Raw genomic sequence first — 26,716 nt, forward strand, 5'->3', positions numbered from 1 at the left:
TTCCACTGGCATAAATACAAGAGGACTACTGCTCACTTGCAGCTATTTAAGAAATGCAAGCAATGAAAGTAAAAAAATACTTCAGATTTGAGAATTAGTTTTTATCTAAAAGTAATGATTTTACATTCTGAATGTTAGATCTGTTTTCAATTCTGTATGCATGTTCCTTAAGCAAATTTTTGAAAACATCAGTTTCTGATGAAAGTTCAAGTTTCTGGTTTTCCGTCCTTTCTTATTTCTGATTACCATTTCATATAATGAAATAATCACCATGATGCTTGTGCTTACTTTAGCTGTAGTTATGTATAAATAACAAGGATTAGGCATGGAAAACTATGATTATAAAAGCAATTTAGCCTGATAGATATCCTTCAAAATCCTCCTGCTTATGCATGTCAACAGTATGAGATTACATTCAGTTTAACTTTGAGTCCTGTATTTAAAAGTTTCTGAATTTCTGTGGTCCAGCCCCCTTTTTGAAACCTTGAAAATTACCTATTTGAAGCTTGTGTCTGCATAATCCTTAATACAGAATTGCTGCAATTTTCTTTAGAGACCCATCATTTCAGTCAAAGTGTTTTTATATTCCATTGTCACGCTGCTTCAAGACAGGTTTCCCTCTGCTAAAATGGTTTCCTTTATTGCTTATTTGTTTATATTAGTAGTGGTTTCCTTCATAAGGTTAATTACTGTTTCAAAGAAATTGCAATTTCCTGTTCTGGTGTAACTTGTTTACTTTAGATTTGTTCTGGAATTCTTTCTATTTTGAAGATTTAATGCTCCAAGGGATGATTCTTAATCTTTCTTACCTTTTCTTCTCTCTTTTCTTCTAATTTTAGGTAAGAATGAGTTTTGCATTGATTTCTTGGTTTTGAAGAATTTCTGCTTGGGTAAAGTATTAAGCTCTCTATCTTCCTTTAAAAAATTGTATTCTTTTTCTCTGTATTTAAGGGAGGAGGGGGAATTCTTGGCCAAAGCTAATACTGTGCCCTTTTAAATACTCTGATACAGTTGCTGGAAGAGAATTTAAAAATTTCAAGTAGGTGTTTGGTTTTTCTTAATAATTTTTTATATGCAGGATGATAGTAAAAATGTACAAGCAAGTTATTAACTGTCCTCTGTAGTAATTTGGAGGAGTTTGAAAAATATTTCCCTTAAATGAAGCAATGTACTGCTTCAGATTTCTTGTGGAAGACCTGCATGCTCAAAGGCCCTGCCAAAGTATATAATAAGGCTTATAGAGTAGAAGCTCTTTGTCTATATCCAAGAAGAATTTAAAGCTAGATAGTAAAAAGCAGGTCAGCTAAACACACACTGAAAATTAAATGGTAACTCAACAGGGTAATTAACACACGTTGCAATACCAGGATTTCAGTGTTGTTTCTTCTTTTTTGAAATAAAAAATCCTGGTATGTCTTTGCTGTGTAATGATTTGGGGGCTGTACTGAACTGTGTTTTTCCCTCCTCAGCCATTACTAACTGTAGAGTTGGAAGCTTTCTGTTAAGAGGCTGCAATCTCAAGGAAAAAGGTCTTTCATTTAGCACGCCTTCTGATTATAGGAGAATTGCTTTATTGTGGAAAGTAATGCAACTATAAATATGACTTCCTGTGCAGTAGACATGTTTGCCAGTATCTGGAAGCTTGAAAAAGGAGATCTTGTCTGGTTACAATTCACAATCAACCTATGGAAAGGAGTTGAGAACAGCAGACCGTTTCTTTTATCAGGGACACTCTTGGTTCAAACTACTGCAGTTCTGCTTTTTTGTTCTTTTTCCTCTACAAATTCAGTTTTAATTAATCAGTGGGAGGCCCAGCATGAGGTAATGCTGGAAATCAACAATTTGAATCCTGTGATTCTTAATAGAGAATTAATGAAAGCAGAGGTATTGCTATCTCCTTGGTCAGAAAATATGTCATTTGGACAGTATCTAAAGGTAGGCTCTGGGCTGCTGTGTGCATAATATTCCTTTGGGGTTTGTCTAGTTTTAGAAGATCAAAACTAAAACAAGAAATAGTGTAATTCATACTGGGAAATGACCGCGATCTCTAAAATTCTCTAGCATATGTATTGTCACAACTTAGTCAGAAGGACCCTCTGGAGTCATCCAGTCTGATTCTTTGTGTAATGTAAGGCAAAAATCTCTTGATCATTATTCAAACAGATTTTACATGGGCTCCAGCCTCTAATAAAGTCACTGCAAGCTATGTTAATTTTAATTTTTCTCAAGTCTTAAATATGCTCCTTCCTTGCCATTCTATCTGAAGGGCCATTAGAGATGCTCTGGAAGGAGAAGTTTGAGGTGCTGTGCTTCTAGAGACAAAGCTTGTAGTTGCCCAGAGTTGGGTGTATGGTGTTTGTCCTTATCCTTATGGCTCCACATGAGACTGGATCTCAGGTGGCACTGAGGAAGAGGTGGGAAGCAGTGTGACAAGGACAGTAGGGTGGAGAAGTAGTGGCACTTGATGGCAAGAGAGTGAGGAAAAGGTGTGAGAAAGCTGTCATCAATCACTGCTTCAGAGAGGGAAGAAAACACTGATCTAGGATTTAAAAGGTAGGATTGCTATACTTGTTCTCTATATACTGGCCTTGACTGTGTTCTTGTTTTTAGATGAACCAGAATTAGAAGAGATTGAGGCCATCAGGTAGTGGTTCTCAGTGGGAGAAACCTGAGAGGAGGAACGGGGAAAGCACTCGTGCTCCATGTCCTGCACACGCTCTTGCTTATGTACTTTCTCTCACTCACTGTTGTCCTTTCCTGGCAATCTCTTTTCTTGGTTAAAGAATTACCATATTTGAGAGTTTGAGGCTGAGCACAGCTTTAATTACCTGTCTGGAGTATTGCATTGGTTTCACTCTGTCAGCTACCCACCTCCATATGCTCTCTCAGCCTACTTGTGTCCAACTGCCGTGCAGTGTTATGTACTCCACAAAGGACCAGAAACCTGGACATTGTGCCCCTGCTCTGGGCCACATCAGCATGCAGTGCATGTATATATACTGCACACACAGCACAAGCCTGGGCCATGTGGATAGCCTTGCTACAGTGCAGTTTTCTTTTTTCTCTTCTATGTGTTGTTTTCTGAATGGATAGCAGCTTGGGGGCAGGGAGGAAAGAACAATACACTGTGAAAAAAGCCTGGATTTCAATTCCTTGAGATTAGGTTTTGCACTGGTTTCATAGAGTCACTTTATGTCATTCAGTTAAGAAAACAGTTAATAGACCTAGGTTTGAGTACAGATAGAAACACTACTTTCTTTGATCTGAGTTCAGTCCTGTAAATTAAAGGAGACACATTCTTACAGACAAACTGTCTCCTCTGAAGATCTTCACTATCATAAAGCTCCTCATCTGGGGAAGAAATGAAGGATGCAGTTCAGATTATTTTAAAATATAAATCTAACTAAAAAAAAAAAGAAAAAAATAATTAAGTGTAGATGTAGATTACATCACTTGTTCTGCAGTACTTATATTTTCTACAAGGATACCAGTTTGCTGCCAAAATATGACTCAAAAGATCAATAGCAAACAATCTGTACAAGTTTACACAAGAGAACTGAAGTAGTTCATTCCATAAGCATTGTGTTTTAAAAACACACATTTCAAAAATAGATACTTCTTTGGGAAGGCTGCTTTCTTAATTTTCACTGTTGCTTTCAGAAGTATGTCCAAATAGTTACAGGGTTGAGTTTTTTTGGTTGTTTTGGGGGTTTTTTTGGTGTGTTTTTTTTTCTGAGAAAACTTTTGCTGCACACTGAGGATGTAAGGGAATTGGAATGGCTATGGCTCTGAATGCTTGCAGTTAACAGAGGTCAGTCATAATATTTCTGGCCACAAAGACAGTCTTAAATTTTAAAAAATGGAAATTGCAAGTTTGATGCCTATTTATTGTAACAAAGAATTGAAATGGAGGTCTGAAAGGTACATTCCTATTTAAGGATATGCTGATCATGGTGGCTGTGGTTGAGGGAGACTCATTTGTCATGTCTTTATAAATATTGCTGTGCTGTGTATTTAATGTTTAATGTGTTTTGATTTCTTTAAAACTCCATGGATTTTTTTATCTAAAAATCTATGTATTAAGAAGTGAATGATACTTTCTCCATATCTGTGCTTGGTTAACATTCTACAGAAAAAAATTACTAGCACAACATAATACTGCACTAAGAGACATAACTCTTATTTTTGTATAGTCCTTTTTTGTTGAGACTGTCAAACATTTTGCTTCTTAGTCATTGTCTTTAGAGTTCCTTTAATCATCTGTATGTTGGTCCATTTACCAAGCCAAATACCAGGAGGGAAAGGGAAGGAGAGCTGCCAACTCTCCCGTTTTTTTATTTTTGAGATTTAAAAGTTTCACACAAATTTCTCAAGCACTAGGATGAAAAATGTGCAGTGTAGGAATGAATCCTATCCCTTTTGTTCAGCTCATGCTTTTCATTAAACTCTTTGGCTCTTGATTTGACATTATCTACCCAGTAACTGATAGTCCAAGTCTCCACAGCATTTCCAACAATTCCAGAGGCGTCCTGACCATCTACAGATAGTAATGTTTGATAGCACTGGGGGCTTTTTTATGCTACAAATGTGTGAGTATGTCATAGCTTTTAGATTTGAGAAAAAGCACACATTTTAGAAAAACAACTCAAAGAAGCAGAAATTGGAAAATTTGGAGTAGGTGGGAAAGAAGGGCAACTGAGGTAGTCAGGGCTTTCAGCTAAGGGTGTATTGCTCAATGTTCCTTAATTTTGGCACTCATCTGTTGAGATTGTGAGAACAACCTTCATTATTCTTAGCAGTTAACCCACCACAAAGGTTTGTTCTCCTTTCATAGAGGACTTGTCAAAATACTATGACAACTAGGCTGATTTTAGACAAACAGATCCTGGCTCTAAAAAGACAGTAAGTCTGCAAATCAAACATGGAGGGCAGCCATTAGCACTGGGAGAAGTAAGAAACCACAGATTGTTTTCTCATTGGATGAGGAGCTTAAAGCAACATAAAGTTAATTGAAGAATTCCTTGAAAGTGGAGTCAGCCTAAAATAAAAGCTTAGGGGTCTATAATTTTCTAAATGTGAAAGCTTTGTGAGCAGTAGTGAACATAAAAGTTTGAAAAAAACATAGTTTAGTAAACATATCTGGCTTGTGTTATGGACTGTCCTGTTTTAATTATTCATCCAAATAATGTAGATTTGCAGTATGATCTGTAATTAGGCACAGTTTGATTTATGGAGCTGGCCCCACATAAACTGTGATGTCATGCTGTACTGCTCAAAATTACAGCTCTGCTCTTGTAGTTTAAAGACGATTATTTTTAACTTTGGAATGCTTCAGTTTTGTGCATCTTGGCTTGTAGCTTTGTGAACTTAAGATGTGCTCTGCTCCTCTCCTCCTTCCTCCCCCCAGATCAAAGCAATCTGTTGTAACGTAACCAGAACAAAACCTAGTGAAATGGACTTCTGAACATTCTCAGCTTTAATTCTTGTTGGTAAATAAGAAGAAAAGCAAGACTCTTCATGCTTGCTGTCAGGGGGGGTTGGGAAATAGATACAGTAGGAATTAAACTATGTTTTGCCAGGTGTCCAGATGCTGATGCCATTCCAGAGCAGGAATGCTTCATTTATGTCTCAAAAAGATCTTAGTTTTCTTTTGATGCTGTAATTGAAGAAAAAGAAGGGGGAGGAAAAGCAGGGAAAAAATCCAACCACACATACACACAAAGAAAGGAGAGGGGTGGGATCTGCACTGCCTGTTACTGCAGGTAATAATTATTTACTAGGAATGGGAGCTCTCACGCACATGAGTTTTTACTCATATGCATTGCATTTTCTGCTTGTTTCCCATTCGAATAGGAAAATTTGCCTTTCCTTAAACCAAAGTCTGTTCCAAATGCAAAAGGAAGCTTTGCACAGGAGGATTTCTGCATTTTCCTACAGAGCAGATCTTCTGCAGTGATGAGCAACATCCCTTCCTACCAGCATTCCTGATCTGAACTTGTGGGCACACACCAGAATATGGAGGAGGGGAGAACTGAAAGCTGGATCTGAGTATGATCTGTCCTGCCAAGCTCATTGAGCAGGTTAAGAAGAGAACAGCATTTCAGGGCTGTGAGACTCTTTCTGTGGAGGTGTCAAGACTGCTTCAGGCAAGGCCCCCACAGCCTGACTGCAAACTGGGGAGGGAACAAGAATAAAGGCATGGAGGTGTCACAGTTATACTAGAGGCACTTAATTACCTGGTGATATCAAAAGGTGGGAATTGTGTTCAGAAGGCAGTAGCTGTGGCAAAGAAAGGCAGACTCCGTTTTCTAACAAAGCAATTTCTGACTGGGAAGGGAAGGTGAAAATACCTTCCTGTGGATTTCAGTGGGAAGATTCTGTGAGCTGCTCTTGGTGGTGATTGCAGTGTTTCAGACTCGTGCAGGTTGAGAACAATGCACAATGTGTCATTGCAAAGCTGTGCTTCTCATGAGGAGCCTTGATTATATAGCAGCTGACTCAGTTTCTATGCTATAAACTGATTACAGCTTAAAAGACTCATAAAAAGTCATGGGATTTCTTGGGGTTTTTTTATAAGGAAATTCTCAAATGAGTATCACATTTTTAATATAATCAGTTGTTGACTAATATATTGGTTTTAGATGTGTAACTGCTGTAGTTGTCCTATAAGTATATTCAGTTTAGGTAATGAGGCTTGGAGACAGTGTTGCTTTGGGGCAGAAGGGGAAAGGAGTTCATACCCTGTTTGTGCTTTGGTGCCAGTGAATGTAAATGGATGGAAAGTGTGCACCAGTTTGCTAAGGAATTATATGTACAGTGGAAAGATTGCATGTCTGAGTTGATCTGCTCTTTTTTTGACCTGGCAAAATTGCCAACTGAAATTAAATTTAGCCATCTAGAATAAGGTGAAAGCATTATTTCTTTGAACATTTAGGTCTCTGGTTTGGTGTCAGTTACAGGGGCCTGTAATGTCTTGATTGTAACATAATATCAGTAAACAGCCAACATTTGCTTAGGAGCAGAGTACCTCTCTTGTTTTGATGAAATGAAATGAAATTAAATAAGTGGTAGGCTTCAGATAATTCCATTGTAAGATGCTAATGTTTTGTCTTGTGTTAATATATGTTTGGGGGTTTTTTTATTATCAGTTACAAATCTGAATATAATCTCTTTTCCAGGATGGTAAATCAGTGAAGTTAAAATCAGTCTTGTCCAGAGGTCTGAGTGAGGTGGCTGCCATGCATTGTGTGTGTCTGGACACATGCATTGGTTTTGTCCTCACTTTCTTTAGTGGATCTGGCAATATACTTGGTACAGAAACAGTCAGACCTGGAGAAACTTACAATTGACAGCAGTTTAATTTTTTTCTGTGTATTAAATGACTGATGCAGGTTTAATTTTTTTTTTGGCATCTCTTCTCATGACACTTACTTGCAGAAACCGTTCTTGGAACTTAGAGGAACAGCTTGCCTCTGAGAGTAATAACAGCTTCTCCATCATTTTGTCTTGTCATTAACACTGGACATTCATCCACAAGCTGTCTCACAGCTCTGTAGTTAAGGACTGAAAATACTCTGTGAGGATCTTTAGCCTGCAGTATATGCTGAAGTGATCCTTATGGCCAAAAAGTTAAGGGGGTGATGATGACTGTCATGAGAAACGACCAGGGAGGTGGGACATGAACATGCCTGCTGTGATACCTCTGGAATTGCTAGGAGCTGACCAGATGGAAAGTTAATGACATTTAGCAGTTAGAATACTTCAAGTAGCTCCCCCTTCCTTTTGCTCTATAATGTAAAGCTGTTTAGTATTACATAAAAAACCAGTCTCTTCAAGAATACGTGCCTGAAATTATTTTCATGATACTGATACCAAAACCAACTGGGATCACGGCATACAGAAGTACTTGAGCAGGTGATCAAATCTGGTACACAGGGAGTCTCATGATTGTGGAGTCTTGTGAATGACACAGGGAAGAGCACATCTGGCAGCTGCATAATTTGAACAAGTCCTTGGGCATTGATTAATGGTGTGCTGGTCACATACAAACACTTAGCACATCTCTTGCAAAATTCTGCCCTCTCATACCCACTTTCTCAGCTGCAATTGTTCCCTGGTTTGTTTTGGTCAGAACAAGCAGACCCAGAACAACCAAAAAAGTTGAGGGAGCTCATCTGTGCTAAAGTGTCTTGGGTGGAAATGACTAGAGAATGATCATGCAAGCAGCTAGGCAAGTTTGAGGAGTGTTGACCTGCCCTTTGGCTGTGTGTAGGAAAAGGGAGACATCTCCTCTGAGCAGAGGCGACTCCTGGCAGAGGATGCATGCTCACCAGCTGTGATGTCTCTGCTCTGCATCTGGGAGCTGTGAAGGCAGGTGCACACAGATTATCACCTGGCTGCTGTGTCCTGCATTGCAAGCTTGAGCTGGTTGGCAGAGAAGCTGTGATGCCCCAGGTCAGAGTGTGGCTCTAGGAGAGCTAAGTACACATAAAGGCAGACTGCTGCATTTGTTGGCAGAGATAAAAACAGCACAGCTTTGCTTTTGGTGTTTTGTGAGACCACTTCTGACAGGCATAATGGAAGGCACGCTTTTCCTCAAATGCAGCTTTTGCCCAAGTAAAGCTTTGGCTCATTATTGATTATATCTGGATTTCAGAGGCAGTGCTAAGATGATTCACATTCATTAAGTAAACTTCTAGCACTATCCTGGGAGGCAGGTTTAGAGAGGAGGAAATGGAGATGAGTAACCTAAAGGTGCAAAGGGAATCTGCTTCTGAGCTGAAATTAAACTTTGGCTCTAGGCATTGTGCCTCTGGAAAATCCTACACTACTTGAGTTTCATGTCAACACTGTCCCATTACAACACTGTAATTTAGAGTAATTTATAAATCTGTATCTGTGGTGGATAAGATTTGCATAAACCACATCTATTAACAGTAAAAAGACTGCCATTAAAAAATGAAGTAATAAAAATCATACCATCAATCGCATGGATAGACTGGCTAAGAAAGGGGATCACTTCTTTATATCTGGCTTCTACTGAGCATTGAGAAACAGATTGTCAGACCATTGGCCACCTAGTCTTGTATGTCATCTATTCAGAGAAAGATTATAGGGACAGGACAAGTCTGTAGTCATGTCATTTTTTTGGTCACATCATGCTGGTTTTGAAAAATCTGCTCAAATTCTATTCTAAAATCTATTTTCAGCTTTGAATTTTGGAAATTGTGCCTCCTTGTGGGAACATATCCATAGTCATCTGTCTTTTCTTGTGAATTATATGATTAAGCACATCCAAGCCTCCCTCAAAAATGTTCTGTAATCACCATCTGCTAATGGTGTGTTGTGATATATACTTGCATTTGTGAAGTTTCTTTTAAAGCAGGATAAATTTGTCTGTCCACCATAGCCTAAAAGACATGAGAAATATGATGAGGCTAGTTACAGTGTTTGTTCTTTCATTCATTTTATAGAAGAATTAGTGGTTATGAAAACTGCCAAAAGACCCTTTCCTGTAGGAGTTTGAAGGGATATAAGGAAAACCCTTATAAAATGTGGAAGAAGTAACTGTGTTTCATGTTTTGTTCCCAGAGCTCTGTGGTTGCCTCCTTGCCATGGGTAGGCCAATCATTTATGCTAACATCAGGACATGCTTACCCTGAGTGGCTTTTGCATTATCATAGGCCATCCAATCCACTTAGTAATCTTTGAGAAAAGTATTTTATGGCTTTGTTTTTAATTCTGCTGTGAACATTTTTCTTTTAAAACAACAACATCATAAAATTATTTTATTAAAAGTTACAAAAGTGGGTAAGTTACAAAAGTGGGTAATTAATTAACTTTTTTTTTTCTAAGATTTTAAAAGCAAAGTTGTGATTTTTTTTAGTAGTTACACTAGATTGTTATCCTCATTTCTCTTGTTCCTTACAATCATACAAATTTCCCCTGGTTTTCAGAGGAAAAATGCAGGCACAGGGGTCAAAGACCCAGCATGTTGTTCTCGGAAGAAGCCGTTTCATTTTTCCTAATGTGGACATGCAGTACTAAAGCTTGCTGGTTTGTGACTGAGCAGGACTAAAATGCTGTTCATTGTCAGTCTCTTCACATCTGAATCATATTATTCAATCCAGATTTTCTTTGAAACCACTGTCAGATGTGCAGTATGGATGAATGCTTGGAGAAACCAATGGGTGTTTGGCACTCTGATGCTTTTAATTATTGAGGTTAATCGTTAATTTCACACATGGAGAGAAAATGCTTATTTCTGTTATCTCTTTAGATTTACATGTTGAATGAAAGGTATAGCTTATTTTTTTAATAAGGAAAAATAATTGTGGAGAAAATAGTAGGGCTTTGCTTATGCTATGCATTTGGAAACAAGGTGGAACTGGTTTTATGCATCTCTTTGTAATCATGAATTTATTTCTTTGTTTGCTTGAACAAGTATATCACTAGAAAACAGTGGCATTTGGTTTCGTTGTTACTTCATCCAAATTTTACCAAGAAGGAGAAGAAAAAGAACCTTTCTGAGTTCCTTTCAAATAGTGATCCCCTCTCTTCCTGCAAATAAACGTATCCTGATTTCTCATCTGCAAATAAAGGTTGAGTTATTTTCATTTCTCATGTGCAAATAAAAGGCAAGAGCGTCTCATTCCATCTGTCAAATCACTGGTTAGTATGTGCATTGTTGCATCCTGACGTGACATATATTGTTTTTATTTTCCTTTAATCCCTTAATTTACAAAGGTGACTGAAACCTGCAGAAAAGACCTTGGTACCTGGGAATTTAACTTTTAGCTATAGGAATGAAATCTGGTACTAGATACTGCCTCTTTCCAAGAACCTTGTCGTGCCTGCAGTTTGCAAAGTATTTCAGCAGCTTTTATTTGTATGAATGAGTTTCTGATTTATTTCTTTTGTTTATAGATATAGTATTAATTAAGTATAAGTAATGAAAAATTAAAGAGCTATACCAGAGAAGCAGGAGTTTAACTTCTGTTTGGAACATGTGCCTAGTCATGATTGTGAAGGTTCTTTTTTCTGCTCTTATGGGTTTTTTTTAAACGCATGGCTAGAACATCCCATATGTTGTAATACTTTCCATTTGCAGAGCCTTCTGTTTGATGATTGCAAGCTGCTCTGTAAACATTTTTTGGTCTGACAGTCATTTTTCAGAGTCTGGAGCCCTCTCCATTTTTGGTGGGAATGCAGCTAAGTGATTTGTTTGGGGTCATGCAGGGTATCAGCTAGAGCATAGTGGTGACATGGATTTGTACATTTTTTGCTTTTCTGATGTCTTTATTGTATTTTTCTCTACATTACATAGTAGAGTACAGCATACCTGGAAAATAACTAGAAAAATGTTTTGGGTTGAAAATACAAAGTTTGGAGAATAACTTTTGAGAGTTTGGAATAAGTAATCATTACTTCTATACACATTTTGAAAATGATGAACATTGAGAATAACAGGTAAACTGGACTAACAGTCTTAGGAATCCAATTACTTTTGGATTATTTTAGATCGTACACAAATTCTCTGTATGGCTTATGTGTAAACTTGAATTTTTAGAATTCCAGAATAAAAAGTGTTAAGATATTTTGATCTATGTGGTGTTTGTGGTTGGTGGTTTGAGTTTTTTTTCTTTTTTGTGCACGGCGTTTTTTGGTGGTTTGGAGGTTTTTTTGTGTTCCTTCCTCTTCTCTACTGGATACAATTGCAACTCTTCCACTGCTGCTAAGTGTAGGCGAATCTTGCATACCACAAAGGTGATAGGCTGAGAGGATTTTCAGTAGCTGAACACAGAAAATAGTTTCAGTTCTAGGTATATAAGGAAGGTCCTGAGGAAGAATTTTGGTGTCCCTGATAAGGCAGAGCATTTAATAACAATGGAGTTTCTGCCTTCCCATTTTCCTCTTTAATTCTGGTCGTTTCTGTGAACAATTATTTCTGTTGCTGTTTCAATACTTGTGTTTATGAAAAGATATCATCACTTCCAATAATACTTTTATATAGATTATGGTATTCCCTATAGATTAAATAACAAGAGAATTTCAGGAAATTCAATCATGTAATCACAGGGGATTTTCACATTGCTTTTTGTGGTAGCATAACTCCTTAAAAAGGAGTTCCTCAGGGGTGTTGAGAATATTTTACAAAGATGAGTTAAGTGAAACATTAGTTCAGTTACCACTGGTATTTAACAAGGAAGGGAGCAGATGTGATAGTGGTTTGGGAGGCAGCTGAGGTAACATCTAGGAACATCTGGTGGATGTTTCCCTAGCAGCTGAAGGAACTACACAGATGCTAAATATTTTTCCCCATGTTCTGCCCAACTATTCTTACGATGTTTATATGTTGTGACTCGAAAGGACGCCCATCTCCCTCAGTATTGACTTCTATTTGCATCAGTGAAAGTTTGCCTATGAAGCTGAAGAGAATGACATGGAGAATTTGGAAATGCTTCACTTAAAATTGCATCAATGTAATAAGAAAGCTTTTGGCCTTTTCTCTCCTGCACCCACTGGTCACTGTATGTAAGGGAGTCTGTACTAGCTTGTATTAAAAATCTGTATTTCACCGGAAGCTTTGTTTTACTAATCTGCAGTCATCTCTGAGCTATTAATATATGTAGAAACAGTTTCAGCTTGGCTGTTACCTGCTCTCAGAAACTTTGAGCTGTTTTTTATAGATGTTCTCTACATGAAAATCTGAAGGTTGGTGAATTCTTAATTTCAATAAGTGAGTAGCTGTATTATTAGGAACATAACTTAATGGCCATACAGTTAAATATTTAATTGTGAGTTTATTTAGTACAGCTTGCTTTCTTTTCGAGCCACAGATTTCTACATTGCATCCTTTATTCAATTGTTTGGTCTTCATAAACTCATAATCTCTGTATCTGTGATGTTAAAGAGACCAGAGTATGAGGTCAAAATTTCCATTACATAGCCAGAGAGGAATTTCAAGGAACAATGCCAAAATCACTTAAAAAAATAAATTTACAGGAAAGATGACTCATCAATCAACAATTGCTGTTCTAGAAAATAGAATTAGTTATATATGTTTTGGGTACAGAGATGGACAAAATGCACCCTGACAGGCAGGGTTAGATCAGGGTGATTGTTTGTTTCCAGACAGTTTTACCTTGACCCAATGTTTCTTTTTCTCCCTAAAGGAGGACTGTAAGTGACACACAGCTTCACATTGCTGGAATCATTGCCTCTCAGAACTACAACTATCTAGCAAAAATAAAAAGATTTTCTGGTTTCTTGTTGCTTGCACTAATTAGCCAAGGAGCTGAAGGACAAGAGTCTCCTCCTGTGCTTAACTGCTCTTGAAACTTAACATGAGGCCGCCTCAGAGATCAAAATACAGCCTCTTATATTTAATGGAGGTGGCAGACTTCTGCTTCAGTATGCAGTAATATGAGTGTGAAAAAGAGGTGATAAAAAGCAGTTTTCCCTTTTCTAAAATACTGAATAAATAGCACACGAGAGTGAAAACCCTTCTGAGAGGAAATATGGTGAGCTATGGCAGTGTCTCTGGGGGAGTGTGGCAGGCTTGCTGCCTGTGGCTTTTTGTGTCATGCCAGCCCTTCAGTGGGAAAGGCTCTGGTGTTTCTGGTCTTCCCTGTCCCCTGAGCCACATGATCTTTTTGCTGTGTTAACCTTACATGTGAAGAAACAAATGGGTGCTGTGACTTGAATGAGGTGGCACTGGAGATGAATCTGCCACATCCTCTGGTTCTTTCTGCGACCATGGTGGCTTTCTGGTCTGAGCAGGGAAGAGGGAAGGAAATGGTGTAACCCCTGACAGTCCCTCTCTCAGAGGGTAGATTGGATAGTTAGCATGGCTGGATGTTTCTCCCTGACAGAAGATGTAATGATTCTGTAAGGCTTTCCTGCTCACGAGACACTTCATCAGAGTAGCATACCAACTGAAGGTGTGACTTCTGACTTCATTGCTCTTTGGCCTTAAAGACATTTAGTCAATACTGTAGTTATTTGTAAGTAGGAAACACACTCTTGTACCCTGCATTATACATGTTGTTTTTACAGATTTTCCTATGCAGTCACATTGTTTCCTGGAATAATAGTGTGGCAACCTTGACGGTACATGCTTTTTGAAAAGGGATGCGATCTGCAAGCCAGCCCTGTGTGCTCTGCTCACTGCATTTAAGTTTGATGCTTCCCTATATTAGTGTTCTGAAGATCTTAGCATATTTAGAGCTGACTTCACATATTGAAGCAGATAATTTACAAGAGTGCAGACTGCCTGTTTCTTCTGGAGCTTAAACCTGTCAGAACCACAGGGACCTCTCCTCTCTCAGTATCAATGGGTAGGGTGTTACAGGTAAAGGGTTGCACTTCTCAAATTCAGTACATTTGAAAATACTTGTGAGAAACAGCTGAAGCCCTTCTGGGTACAGGATGTGTCATGGACCTGTTCTCTGTTTCCCCCACTAATGTCAGATGGGTTTGCAGCAAGGCAGCGCAGGGTTCAGTGCATGTTAGCAAACAGCTTAGTGTGGTTAATATGATTGGGGGCAACAGTGATGTGGCTGCAGAATCCTTTTGAGGGTTAAATGGGAGTGCTGCAGAAATTGATGCATTCCTTCACCCCAATCTCTTTTTCTTAGGTTTCCTTCACAGTTTGGATTTCTGGATATTTGTTTTTAATGTGTTAGTGCAGAGAATTGGATTATGGGTGACGTGTTTGAGTGATGGCTACAACACTTGCAGCTTTCAGAACACAGTATGGGGGCCATCTCTTGGCTTAGCCTTACCCTCAAGGGTGATAAGTGAATGCAGAAAAGAGTTTCTCCCAGTCTTCCTCAAGAAATATTCCCTTTTAGCCCTAGAGGCTGGAGAGCCTAGCAACTATCTCTGTGTTTTATTTTCCTTAAGATGCTGTGATACCATGGTGATGAGTTATTAATAAGCCTCCAGGCAGATGGAGAGAGCTTTTAACTGAGAATAACCATATATGAACAAATGTCATGATTTGGTCTGTTGGGCAGAGCAGCTGAGCATTTAGCACAAAAATACAACTTAATCTGCAAATAAATCAGAGCAGTCTTTTTGCTTAAATTTCAAAATTACACCATGTTTATGGAAGAGCAAAGGATTGTAAAGCACTGCATGCATTATTTTAAGTATATGAACATAATGAATTAGGGCTGAGACTTTTTTTTCAGATTTGGTGCATTTCTGAACATATTATGAGCTATTATAAGAGCAGCAACAGTTTTCCATACAGCACAGTGCTCTGCTTTGATGGCACTGACTCAAAATTCTGTAAGTCTTTATACTAATGTGCAGTAATCTCTATAACAGTGACACTAATCCCCTCTTCTAATATGGAACTTGAGTTAAAAAATCTGTGAAATGGAAGCTTTAAAGCAGCTTTTGGGAATTAGTAATTGATAAACCCTCAATCTGTCATCCATACCAATAGAAATGTCTCTATAATAACAGAGCAACAGGGTACTCACTTCAGGAAAAGCAGTGAAGCCTTGAGGATTTTTCTTGTTTTCCTTTGTTAATGTGTGAATGGCATTAATTGCACAACAGGAGCAGCAAGAGATTGGTCACAAGTGGTGTGAAATTGTTACATTGCCCTACCCAAATGATGCTTCCTTAATCTCTTGTGCAATTTTACTGTGCTGTACCAGCCTACGCTGTGCTTCAGCTGTTATTAAAGGTTTGAGGTAACAATGTCTTCCATGGCAACATTGCAGCTTCCTGAAGTTCTCCCTTACCAGCTGCCCAGGTGCTGCTGAGGAAGAAAGCAGCCATCTCCATGAATGTGCAAAGCTGGACAGAACATTTCTTTTTAATATTTCACTTAACAATTTCAGATTATTGTATTTATTGAGAGAATAGACCCTTAAAATTCTCCAACTGCCTTGATTTGCAAAAAAGTTTGTTTCCTGTTTTGTGGCCTTGAACAGGAATTGAAGTGTACCTATGAAAATCCCCAAGTTAACAGGTAGGATAAACCATTATGTGCATTTGTGATGTCTGTAACACCCAGTGACTTAGATAATGCTGTGTCCCCTACACTTTACACCCATTGTGAGAGGCACTGTCTGTGGCCAATATTCTATTTCAGTATGGTACAACCCTGGTTGGAAACCTGTGACTTCTGGGGTGGGGTAGGGTGGTGTGTGTTCATTGGGTGAGCAGCATTTAGATCATATTGGTCTTACTATCAATCCCATTGAAATGTCACAGAATTTAATGTGTAACTCATGTGGGAAATTGGAATTAGAATTAGCTTTCCTCTTTCCTTTCCACTATGATCTTCTATGTTGGTTAAATGGCATTTGTCTTCTGAAATTTGCCTTTAAAATACCTATAAAGATACCTAAGCACACTGAAGAACTTAAAGCAAAATTTACATGACCTCTCAGCTGAGGTATTTGTAAAATATAGGTGAAGTGTCAAGAACTGCTGGGACTTTTTATTCCATATGGGGATATAAGGGATTTTGTAAAGCATTCCAGCAGAGTGAGACAATCACCAATCTTTCTGCTGTGTGCGTGGGGTATTTTTTTTTTTTTTCTTCTTATGTTAGGAATGCTTTTTCTGAGTAAAAAATTATTCTTTCTTGTTGCTTTGGGGTAGCTTTTGCATTTGTTGTTTGGTTTGGGGTTTTTTTAAGCCAACAAAGATGCAAAACAAGCTGTTCCATCTGTACAATGCACTATTATTCTCCAAAGAAAACTTTTTAGTAGAAAGATGCTGGAAAAGGGACAGTCTTGATGAAGCAATTGTCAGGGAAACTAGGGGAGGAAGTGTATTGCATGAAGACACTTTGATTTTCTTTGGAGCAATGATGTTCTTTTGCTTTTGAGGTTTCATGAATTCACAGGATACAATATTTCTTAATAAGCCTATCTCCCTTTACCTATGAGAAGAGTTTTGTTTAGATTTAACTTCGGCTGTAGCCTTGCTGCTTTTGTCTCTGGCTGCATTGTGGTAAAGAAAAAGAGAAGGAGCCATTATAACATGTAGTTTTCTTGTGACTGTGTCAGGTTGGAGTTCTCAGAGGTGTTGGGCTGGGCACTGTCCACTGTGCCAGGTGTCCTGTGGAGCTCCACTTGGTTGCAACTCCTCTGTCCCTGCTTTATTGTGAAGAACCCCACTGGCATGTTGTATCACACAAAATGGGAAGGCATTTCTCTCAGCAGCCATCTGAGCATAAATTCAGGGCTTTACAGTGCAGTATTGGGCTGTGCCAATAAGCTCAGAGAGATGACAAGGAGTACAGTACATGACCATAAGATACAGACACTTGCAGTGGAACTGAAAGTAGCAGTAAGAGGAGACACAAATGCAGGTTAGAGTTGGGGCAGTGGTGTTTCCTGTGGATTTAGGCATAGTATTTTTCTTCTCCTAAAGTAAACTACTTTAGGAGAAGCCATAAATGCAACAAATGAAGGAGCAATTTGAGGTCAGGCACCATACATGAGAATCAAAGACCTTGGTAGTGAGCAGCATGTGGCTGAGGAGTTCTTCCCATTTTATCTTCCTGATGGGAATTTGGTTTGCAGGTGGAGGCAGACACCCATTGGAAAAGCAGTTTGTGATAAGATTTGGAATAATTTTTCTTACAACTCATTATTTCTCCAGTTTACAATTACTTCACCTTATTTGGGTCCTAGACATTTACTGCCTGGTAAGGAGAAGTTCTTACTATTTGTAATTTGGAGTTTTTTACTCAGGCTGCTGCAATGTCTTAAGTGCATCTTAAGAAGATGGAGTGCATGATGGAAAATAATATAAACTGTATAATTAATTAATGAGGGAATTGCAGTAGAGAGGGAATGTGCATCTGCTTTGAAAACCATTGATGGTGATGTAGAAAGTGGTTTACTAAAGGTATTCTGTAGAACAAGCAGTAATGGTAATGAAGTTTCAGTGCTAGTGCAAATGCACAAATTAATTTTTCGGGTAATCAAAGAAGCAGTGCACTCATTAGTTTGATAGAAACATTAGGCAGTTTTATTAAAGGTGTAATTTGAAGTGTCCTAGACTGATGTTAAGTGCATGTATTATGGGGCAAGTATAATTTTGTGTCATAGGCATCTCCTCTGTTGTTAACTGTGAATTTTGTAAAAGCTGCAAGATTGCTTTCTCCTAGGGCTGTTGATTTCTTTTACAAAGAGCAGAAGCTGAACTACCTTGATCTTTTACATTGTACTGGCAGGCAGCAAGTTCCAAATTCAAACCTTTCTTTAATTTTCACCAACATGACATAAACGGACATTGCACATAAAAGGCTGAGCCATTGCATATGGCTCCTGGTATAAAGAGTATTACAGTAACAAAAATGCCCTGGTAATAAATTTGTGTGAATGGTAACCATGTGTCTCTGAATGCCTCCTGTTTCTCATTCAAGTTAAAGGTTACTCTATCAATACTTGGCAGATATCTTGCACTCTCATGTCTTTGCAATATTTTTAAGCCTTTTGATGCCTTTTGGTTTTTGAAGTTATTGTATTATTTTTAAGATCCTTAAATTAGGTCATAACAAAAATATTTCTATTTATCTAATCCATTTCCCTGTCTTCAGACTGCTTGGTCTGGAGCATGTAATAAAGGAGAGAGATTTAAACAGCTTCCTTCAGTGTGAGGGGAAAATACTCTGAAAATCACAAGTTTCCTTTTAAAAGGAAAGCTTTTTCAACTGACTGCAGTGTGATGGGAGTGGCTGTGAACGATTAAACTTCCTTTCAGGGGGTAGGATTTGTAGGATGCACAGCTAGTGAGTCACTATTTCCAATTCTTGGGGGAAAAAAAAGGGGGGGAAAGGATTTCTATAGCTGTTGACTACTGTGTGTCAAAAGTGGAGTAAGTGTTTTGTTTTGTTGTCTCAGTTTTCCAGATGCTTTGGTTCAATTCAGGTTAGAATCCAGTAGCCATCCAGTTGTCACTGCTCACAGAAAGAATGGAGGAATTGTGCAGGTTTTTTTAAATCACACCAATTATCATCTCTTGCTAATCTCGCACCCTGTTGGCCAAAACATGAGCACATTTCCCTTAGTGCTTGTGACTGTTCTCTCATATGTGGTGAGGAGCCTGCTTAGGTGGGGGAGAGCTAACAGTAATTCCCTCATCACTTTTGCTCCAAGCTGCAGTTGCTGAGGGCAGATGATATTCACAGCTTGAAATCCAGGAGCAAGCTTTTCAGGCACTGCTTTTGTCCTGGAGTTACTGTCCACCCAGTACTGCCCTTGCCCTGACTATTCAGCTTACACCTTTTGCTACCAGTTAGGGACCATACATGAGAATCAAAGAGCCAACAAAGTTGGCTTCACCTTCAAGTTCCATTTATTCAACACAATGGGAAGAGCTCCTACTCAAAGATGTCCTTAGGAGGCAGTGACCCTATGCAACATTTTGTCTGGATCCTGCTTATTTTGAGATAAGCAGAGCCTTTCTCAAACAAGGCCTGACTGTACTCAACATCTATTAAAAGCACCCTCGAGTTTAAAAACAAAAAAGGTCTTCTGGAATCACGTAGTCTTCTGAAATGTCTCAAAACTATTCAAGTGCTGGCAGCCAGCATAAAGCCTTTGCCTGATCCTAATCTCCAGAATGCAGCAGGCATCATTGCCTGGCTATTTTCAGCTGATTCTGTGTACTGCACATCTAAAACTAGAACAAAACTGTCACTGCTCTGCTTTGCTTTCCAACCCCAACTGCTGCACTGGCCCTGGTTTGGGTTTTTTTTTCCCCTCTTCAGATATTTAGAATTAAATCAGGCACTTCAACCCAATGTGGGTTTTTTTAAGGTTGCAATGTTCTTTGAGCTTGGAGAAGTGTGACATTTCTGTTGGCTGACATTTGATTCCTATACTTCCTGATCTTTTAATCAAATAAGGAGCTGCTTCAATAAGATATTTATTGATATTCATAATTCCCATATACCCATCAGTTTTTCAGAACAAACCTGAGTGTGTTCTGGAAGCTTTTTGTGGGATTTAATCCCAGACTTGGTGGTCTCCCGTGGGCTGCACAGCTTCATATTGTCACTTGTCTCTGTCTCCCTTCAGCTGGGGTCCTCCATCCCACATTTATGTTTCCTGCTTTGCTTTTTTTACTGTTCCAAACTCTAAACTTTGTCAGTATTTACTTTTATTAGTACTTTCATTGCTTGGTGATGAATTGTCACTGGTTGTTGCTTGTCCTATGGATGTTTTCATCCCTAGGAGCAAGCTGACTCCCCTGACACTGCTGGTGGGCTACAGAACTATACATTTTTCTTTGTCTCACTCTGAAAAAACAAAACCTAAAAAATTAACTAAGGCCTATAAAACTTCCTTCTAGAGAAGAAGCAAAGGTCCTAATAGTTGGGATGTCATTTATGCCAGAAGCAGAATACCTAGTTCTTTAATTTTGTTTTTTTGCTCTGGCACATAATAAGTGAAGGAATCTGTTTACTATGGGGGTAGAAAAAGAGGAGAAAAGTCTATTGTAAATTTTTTATTGCTAAGGAAGACTTGGTAAAGGTGCAGGAACACAGGGGAGAAGCAAAGAAGATCTTGAGCACAAGAGAAAGAAAATTTCTAGCTTACAATACACAGCTCAGTGAAACTGGGCATGCAAGCACAGAAAAAGTGAGGAAATGTATGCTGGGAGATTTCAAGGCAAGCTGGGAAAATGTATGTGAGGACATAGTGCTTACTAATACTATATATTTTATATATATATACCAAATAATAGGTGATATATTAAATAAATTTTTTTAAATTGTAGTCTATTATGCAGTTGTAGAAAACAGAATGGTATGTGATTGAAGCCACCCATCTCAAGGATCTTTATCTTGCTTGCCTTGTCCTGCTCTCACACATCAGTGTTTGGCAGAAACTGGGAGGGACAAAGAGAACAATGAATTTGCTGGACAGGGAAAGCTGAATTTGATGATTTGAGCAATATATTGTGACAAAATCAGTTATCTGTCCACATGGTCTTCATTAATTCAGCCCTTGTATTTCTCTAAAAAATTTATTTTGTTGAATTTAGGTGCAGATTTGGTCTCATCTCTTTTTTATATAAACCCACAGAATAAAGACATTCTAGGATTGATGTTTCATGCACCTGGTTCAGATTAGACTTGTTACATCACTAAAATAGGATTTTATGGCTTTCCTACTATAACTGCATTTAAGTGCTTTTAAAAGCACTTTTTTTTTAATTGGACATGATAATATTTGAGGCAATATTTTGGCTAATTGTTTACATCTGCATTTAGAAAATTGTTAAAATTAATGCTATTTTTGTTATGTAACTTTATAAGACACACATGCCCTATAGTCTCTTCTCTAATTAGGAAACAATTAAAATTACAAAAAGTCTACTTCTTGACACCAAATTTTAATGACTTTGGGCCTGAATTGTATTGTAGCAGCTCAGGGGAATGCTAATGGGACATTTTGATCCCTCTAAAAGCTTCTATGAATGCCTGTGTGGGAGCTGAAAATAAATATTCTTTCAGTCTAAATGACTACAGAGTTAAACTACAAGGACTGCTCCTGACCTCGGTTGCCTCATTTCTAACATTCCACTGTGTGGAGTTGTCACAAGGTAGAACAGCACAAAAGTTGACTAATACTTTTTTAGACCCCATAACAGAAAAAAATAGAGTGTCTGACGTATATAATTGAATAGATTTCTAAAATATTCAGGTTTGGAGACTGAATTTCTATGCAGACCAAGCTTTTACATTGGGAAATAAGACTCACCAATATATTTCATATTTGCCTATGCACCACAGTATTCACAGAATGTTTTTTTTAATTCACTTTAGTTCTACATTTTAATTATATGTTAAAACACAAACACCTATGGACCCAAATAATTCTCATCATGGACTGCTGATTTTTTTTTCCTTTTTAAATGATGGAAACTTCCTGGAGTCCTGAGACAATAGAAAGTTTCAAGACTTCATGTACAAAAGTCATGGAAGAAGTACTGGAGTGTGCCCTAAGGCTGATTATTTTGTTCCCTCCCTTTCTTCCTCACAGAACAGATGGATCTCAGACCGTGGTCTGAGCATCTCTTGAAGAATTGCTTGTGCTTCTAATATAGGGGTTTGCCTTTTTGTTAAAGTGCATAGGTTGGACAGGAGTTGAGGGTGAAATTGAAGTCATGGTTCAGCCTTCTCCCAGCTCTGTGACACTGCCCATACAGAGTCAGGATTCATCCTTCCATCAGTTTTGTCTTCCAGTAGCTCTGAGGATGTCTCTGTAACAGCTTAGAGTGTGGGTGAAGTGTTCATTAAAATGTTGCTCATGCCCAGAAGCCTTAGGCAGGCTGACTGATCAATTCTCTCCAGGCTTCCATGGCACAAGTTGTATCTCTGTTGTATGAGGATCTTTAGTTCTCCTGTCTACATCTATACTCTTTTCTCTTCAGCTGGATTCTATCTCTTCTCAGTCTTAAGGTGGATTGGATTTACATAAACTACAAACACAGCAAGAATCAGTACTGGCTGACCACATTGTTTTAGTTTGTAGGGCAGATGGGATGCAAACTCCATTTTATACACAGTCATCATTTACCCAAACGTGAAGGTCCACATACTCAATTCCTGACGTTATTAAAGCACTTGGACATGGTAAGACATTAATCAGGGCCTTCATATAAGTACGGCTATTTCATGGCTTTGTTGGAGTTAATGTCCATCCCAAATTTGTTGAAGTAGTTACTGTTATGAAAAGATTTGGTCTTGTACTTGAGCTGAAGCTGGACAAGCTCCAGTGACTGGCTTTCCATGCACCCAAATCCACAGTGTTAGGCATTGTGTAGCTGCTTGGAGGACTCAGTGAACTGACAGAAGAGATGACTTCAGGACTCAAGTTCTTTGATCCAAAATTCATTATGGTACTAATTTGACTTCAAATCACAATCCTGTCTTATTGTTGTGTGGATATAAATTTTACCCAACTAAAAATAGGGGTTTCAGTAACTATGACAAGGGTTTTGGGTTGGAGGCCTGAGTTCTGTTTTGTTTCTGACTAACAAATTAGAAAATCAGTGAATGATTTTGTAGCTCAGAGTTGCTGTTTTCCTTGTTTTCAGCAACTCCAGAATTCTTTGCAGCCAGAACTGCTGTTGTCAAACTTCAAGGACTGAATCCAAGAGATGTAGTCTCCAAATTCTTCCCAACTGGAAGCTGTTTCCAAAAACCTCACATAGGAATGGAGGGTCTCACTTATCCCCCACAGCATTAAGTTCCCCCTACTGCTACACCACATTTTTGCTACTTTGAGAGAGTCGCTCTCACCAGGTCAATTACTAACAAGGTTGGTATATGAGCTAATAAACTGCTTTATGTTCTGTAGTCACAGCTGGGCTGCTCCCATACCTGACCCTCCAAGAGCTATTGCAGTGTGTCTAGACATGTCTTTGGAGCTGTGTCACTTGCCTACATGCAATTGGAGCTCTGCATTCTCTTCACTTGTGCTTGCAACATCTTCAGCTTTTTCCTCCTTTCCAGCTTCTCCGATTGCATTCATATGAGGACAAAATTCTGTCATTTCATCCTGCATGCTTTCTCAGTATTGGCTGCCAGATAAATAGAGTGTGCTTCCTGTTCATTTGTTGTCTTAGACATTGATTTTGCCTGTTTTAAAGGACTTTAAGGTTTGGCAAGGCTAATGTTATAGTGACAGTTGTGTTCTTTCACCAAGTTCTTCCTCTTTAGCTTGGCTGCTTTTCTGTTCCAGGGGAGAGCAATAACCAATTTTCCTTTTTTGCTTTCACTGCTCAGCTTGATGCTAATCTGCCAGCATTTCTTCCTCTGATCTCTTATTGTCTGCTCAGCCTCAGTCTTACTTCCTTTATTCTGACAGCTGCTCCAGCCTCGCCTTCTTTTATGTCCTTCACATATTTGTTTGTGTGTCATCTTTGTTGGTGCCTTTGATGTTTGGCATGACCTTACTGAGATCTCTGCTTGAAGGAACTTGCCTTTCTAGTGGCCCAGAAGGCACCAAAGAAGCAAGTGAAGGGGAGGAATCATGTGGAACCAATGAGTTAATGGGCTTGCTATCAGCAAATAGTTCTAGGTCTTATCCCTTTTCCACTGTATGGGACAGTGTGGCATTATTTCATCCTACACCTTGTACTCTCTGTCTGCATCTGCACTGTCAAGAGAGACCAGATGCCAAAATGGACTGGGACTTGTAACTGAGTGTTTTCTTTGCTTTAAGCAGCTGGGAGATTTTTTTTCTTCGTTAGGTTACAGTCTTGTTTTTTATGGATAAACATACTTGAGATGCCTTTCACTCTCCCTTTGTAAGATGCAAGCTTGGTTTGGTTTTTTTTTTTTTTTTCCAAAATAGGAGATACTAGATTTTAAAATACTTCATTTTTAGACCAATTGTGGTGATTTCATCCTGGAATTATAGGGGGTTCCAAAATTATACTTTACCCAGTGAGGTTAGGATATGCATCCTTTCACTGTGGTATTTTAAAGAACTTATAGGCAGACTTCTGCATGCAATTCAGCATTTCATAATTATATTGTATTGACTTTAGAGTATTTGGTCAAGAAATGGGATTATGAATAAACTGGTGGAGTAACTGTATAGCCAGCTGCTTTGACGTAGTGCTCAGTCATTTAATTTCACATGAATTTTTTATAATGATTCCACCCTGTTTATTGTATTAAATTCCATTTGGTGTGGATTCTTAGACCTTTGTGGTCTATTGGTGAAAGAAGGATTTTAAGACATTAAGCTGTTTACTTTCTGAACTTTCAATTGCTTTGCATTTTATTCCTTTTAATAATAAAATGGTTGTTTAATAGCTGAGATTGAGACTGGAAGCAGTTCTTTTTCATCTGCTTCTCACCAGCACAGTTGAAGTTTCTCAAAAGAAAAGACATAAGATCTGAATACCTTAAACTATCCCAATTAGTGTACTTTTTCTCGGTGATAAATAACACCCTGGAAAATATCAGTTAATTCAGTCTTAAATCTTAAAGATGTAATTTTCACAGGGTTCTGTAAATGTAGAAAGTTCAACAGAGTAACCAGAGAAAGGTTCCTAATGAAATCCTGTCTTTGGTGGTGAAAATGTCTGTCTAGTTTTAATAAAAGCTTGATTACATTGCATTCATGAGGATTTCTGCGAGTCTGCCCTGATGGCATATAAACTTTAAATTAGGCATAGTCAATAAAAGGCCACCTAATATGGTTTCATATTTTGAGAGGTTTCCCCCTAATTGCCCCAAATAGTTAGTCTGTTTTCTAACCATTTTGGCATCTGCATGTGCTGAAAGAAATCATCCTGGAAAAGCTGGAGCTTGTACAGCTTGTAATGATGTGAAGTGACCTGACAGAGACCTCCCTCCTGCTGCCTCCTATTTAGTGACCTTCCACAAGTGATGAGACAGCAGCCTTCTCCCAGCAGCTGTTTTCTAAATTTGGTCTGACAAATGGTATCATAAAGGTGGCAGGTGAGGTTAAGAGATCTGATCAGAACATACTGATTTAACAGCCACCAAAAGGTACAAAAGAATATAAGGAAAAACAATCAAGTGCTGTCTCTTTATCGTTGTATCAGTTTTCTCTGCATGGTCCCTTGTGAAAGCTTTTACTGATGGCTTTCAGCTATGTATCATTATAATACCTCCAATAAGCATTACATAATAGGAAAAATATGCTACACTGAGCAGTGAAACTGGTATTAGCCAGTTCTGTGGCCCATATCAAAATGCTCTCACTAGTATTCCCTGTAACAGCACTTCCTCAGATGAAATGGACTACAGCATATCATCAAGTAAGAGTTCATACATCCACTTTAATGTTTTTTGCATATTTCTGTTACAAGTAATGACTGTGACTACTCAAGAGAAAAAGAATCCATTTTTTCTCTCTATAATAGTTCAGACAATGTCCAAGCATATTCTCTGCCATTGCTGTGTTTGCCTGGCTAAATAGGCAAATACTTTATGGGCTTGTTCTCTCAGGCACTGAGGAAGGAGAGAAAACACAGTGATGATAAAACCACCAGAATTAACCAGAAAAACTGAGTAGACAGTAGCACTTGACTGATTTTTATTGTTGGTTCTTTTACTGACAGTTCAATAGATTACAAGTTGTCTCCTCTTATTGGTGTGGTTTATAAAAGAAATTTGCAGAATAAGTGCATCTGAGGTGCTCTGACTAGAGTAGCAAATCCATATTTCAGAAACACTTCAGATGTTAGAAGCTTTGAAAAGGATTTTCCCTCTTTACTCTAGTGTGATGTATCAGTATATACTTGGGCTGGAAATACAAAGATGTCATTGGAAATCAGACCTGCTGAATGGATGTGTCAGACCTTCAGTCTAGGATAAGTCAGGAATTCAGGTGCTTACCTGAAATGTAGCTCCTGTACTCAACTTCAGGCATAAAATTATTTTTAACTATTTGAATTCTACTTACATTAAAACATTGTATTTTTTAAGGTGCTAACTGAAAAAGTCCCTCAGATATCTTTATTTGGATGTTTATTTCCTGTGTTTGCTTACCAGCATTAAAGCATAGAAGTTACTTTGTGCATGGGATTGAAATGTTGCAAGCTCTTTACAGGTTACAGATTTTCAGTTGTCATCTTGAAGAGTTTTGAAGGCTGTTACTACAGGTAGGTAGGATATATGAAGGCTTAAAATCTTTTTCAGTATAAAAAGTACACTGAAAAACTAATATGTTCCAAAGAT

General features: G+C 38.3%; 2 protein-coding genes across 4 annotated transcripts in view; one reads left to right on the forward strand and one right to left on the reverse strand.

Moving 5' to 3' along the window:
* Window positions 1-26,716, forward strand: part of CMSS1 (cms1 ribosomal small subunit homolog) — a 227,246-nt gene that overhangs the window by 116,997 nt on the left and 83,533 nt on the right. The window contains exon 1 of one of the 2 annotated variants that reach the window (XM_071433568.1): window positions 15,794-15,991. The exons of the other annotated variant lie outside the window; for it this stretch is intronic. Within the exon in view, the coding sequence (XP_071289669.1) occupies window positions 15,970-15,991 (22 nt within the window). The 5' untranslated portion in view covers window positions 15,794-15,969. Of the gene's footprint in view, window positions 1-15,793; window positions 15,992-26,716 lie in introns of those variants that run through there. 2 annotated transcript variants of the gene reach the window in all.
* FILIP1L (filamin A interacting protein 1 like) overlaps window positions 1-26,716 on the reverse strand; it is a 191,377-nt gene that overhangs the window by 114,324 nt on the left and 50,337 nt on the right. The gene's annotated exons all lie outside the window — the stretch shown is intronic.

This window comes from Agelaius tricolor, unplaced genomic scaffold (assembly GCF_023055355.1).
Source record: "Agelaius tricolor isolate 1412-34295 unplaced genomic scaffold, bAgeTri1.0.p SCAF_9, whole genome shotgun sequence".
In the NCBI taxonomy this organism is placed as follows: domain Eukaryota; kingdom Metazoa; phylum Chordata; class Aves; order Passeriformes; family Icteridae; genus Agelaius; species Agelaius tricolor.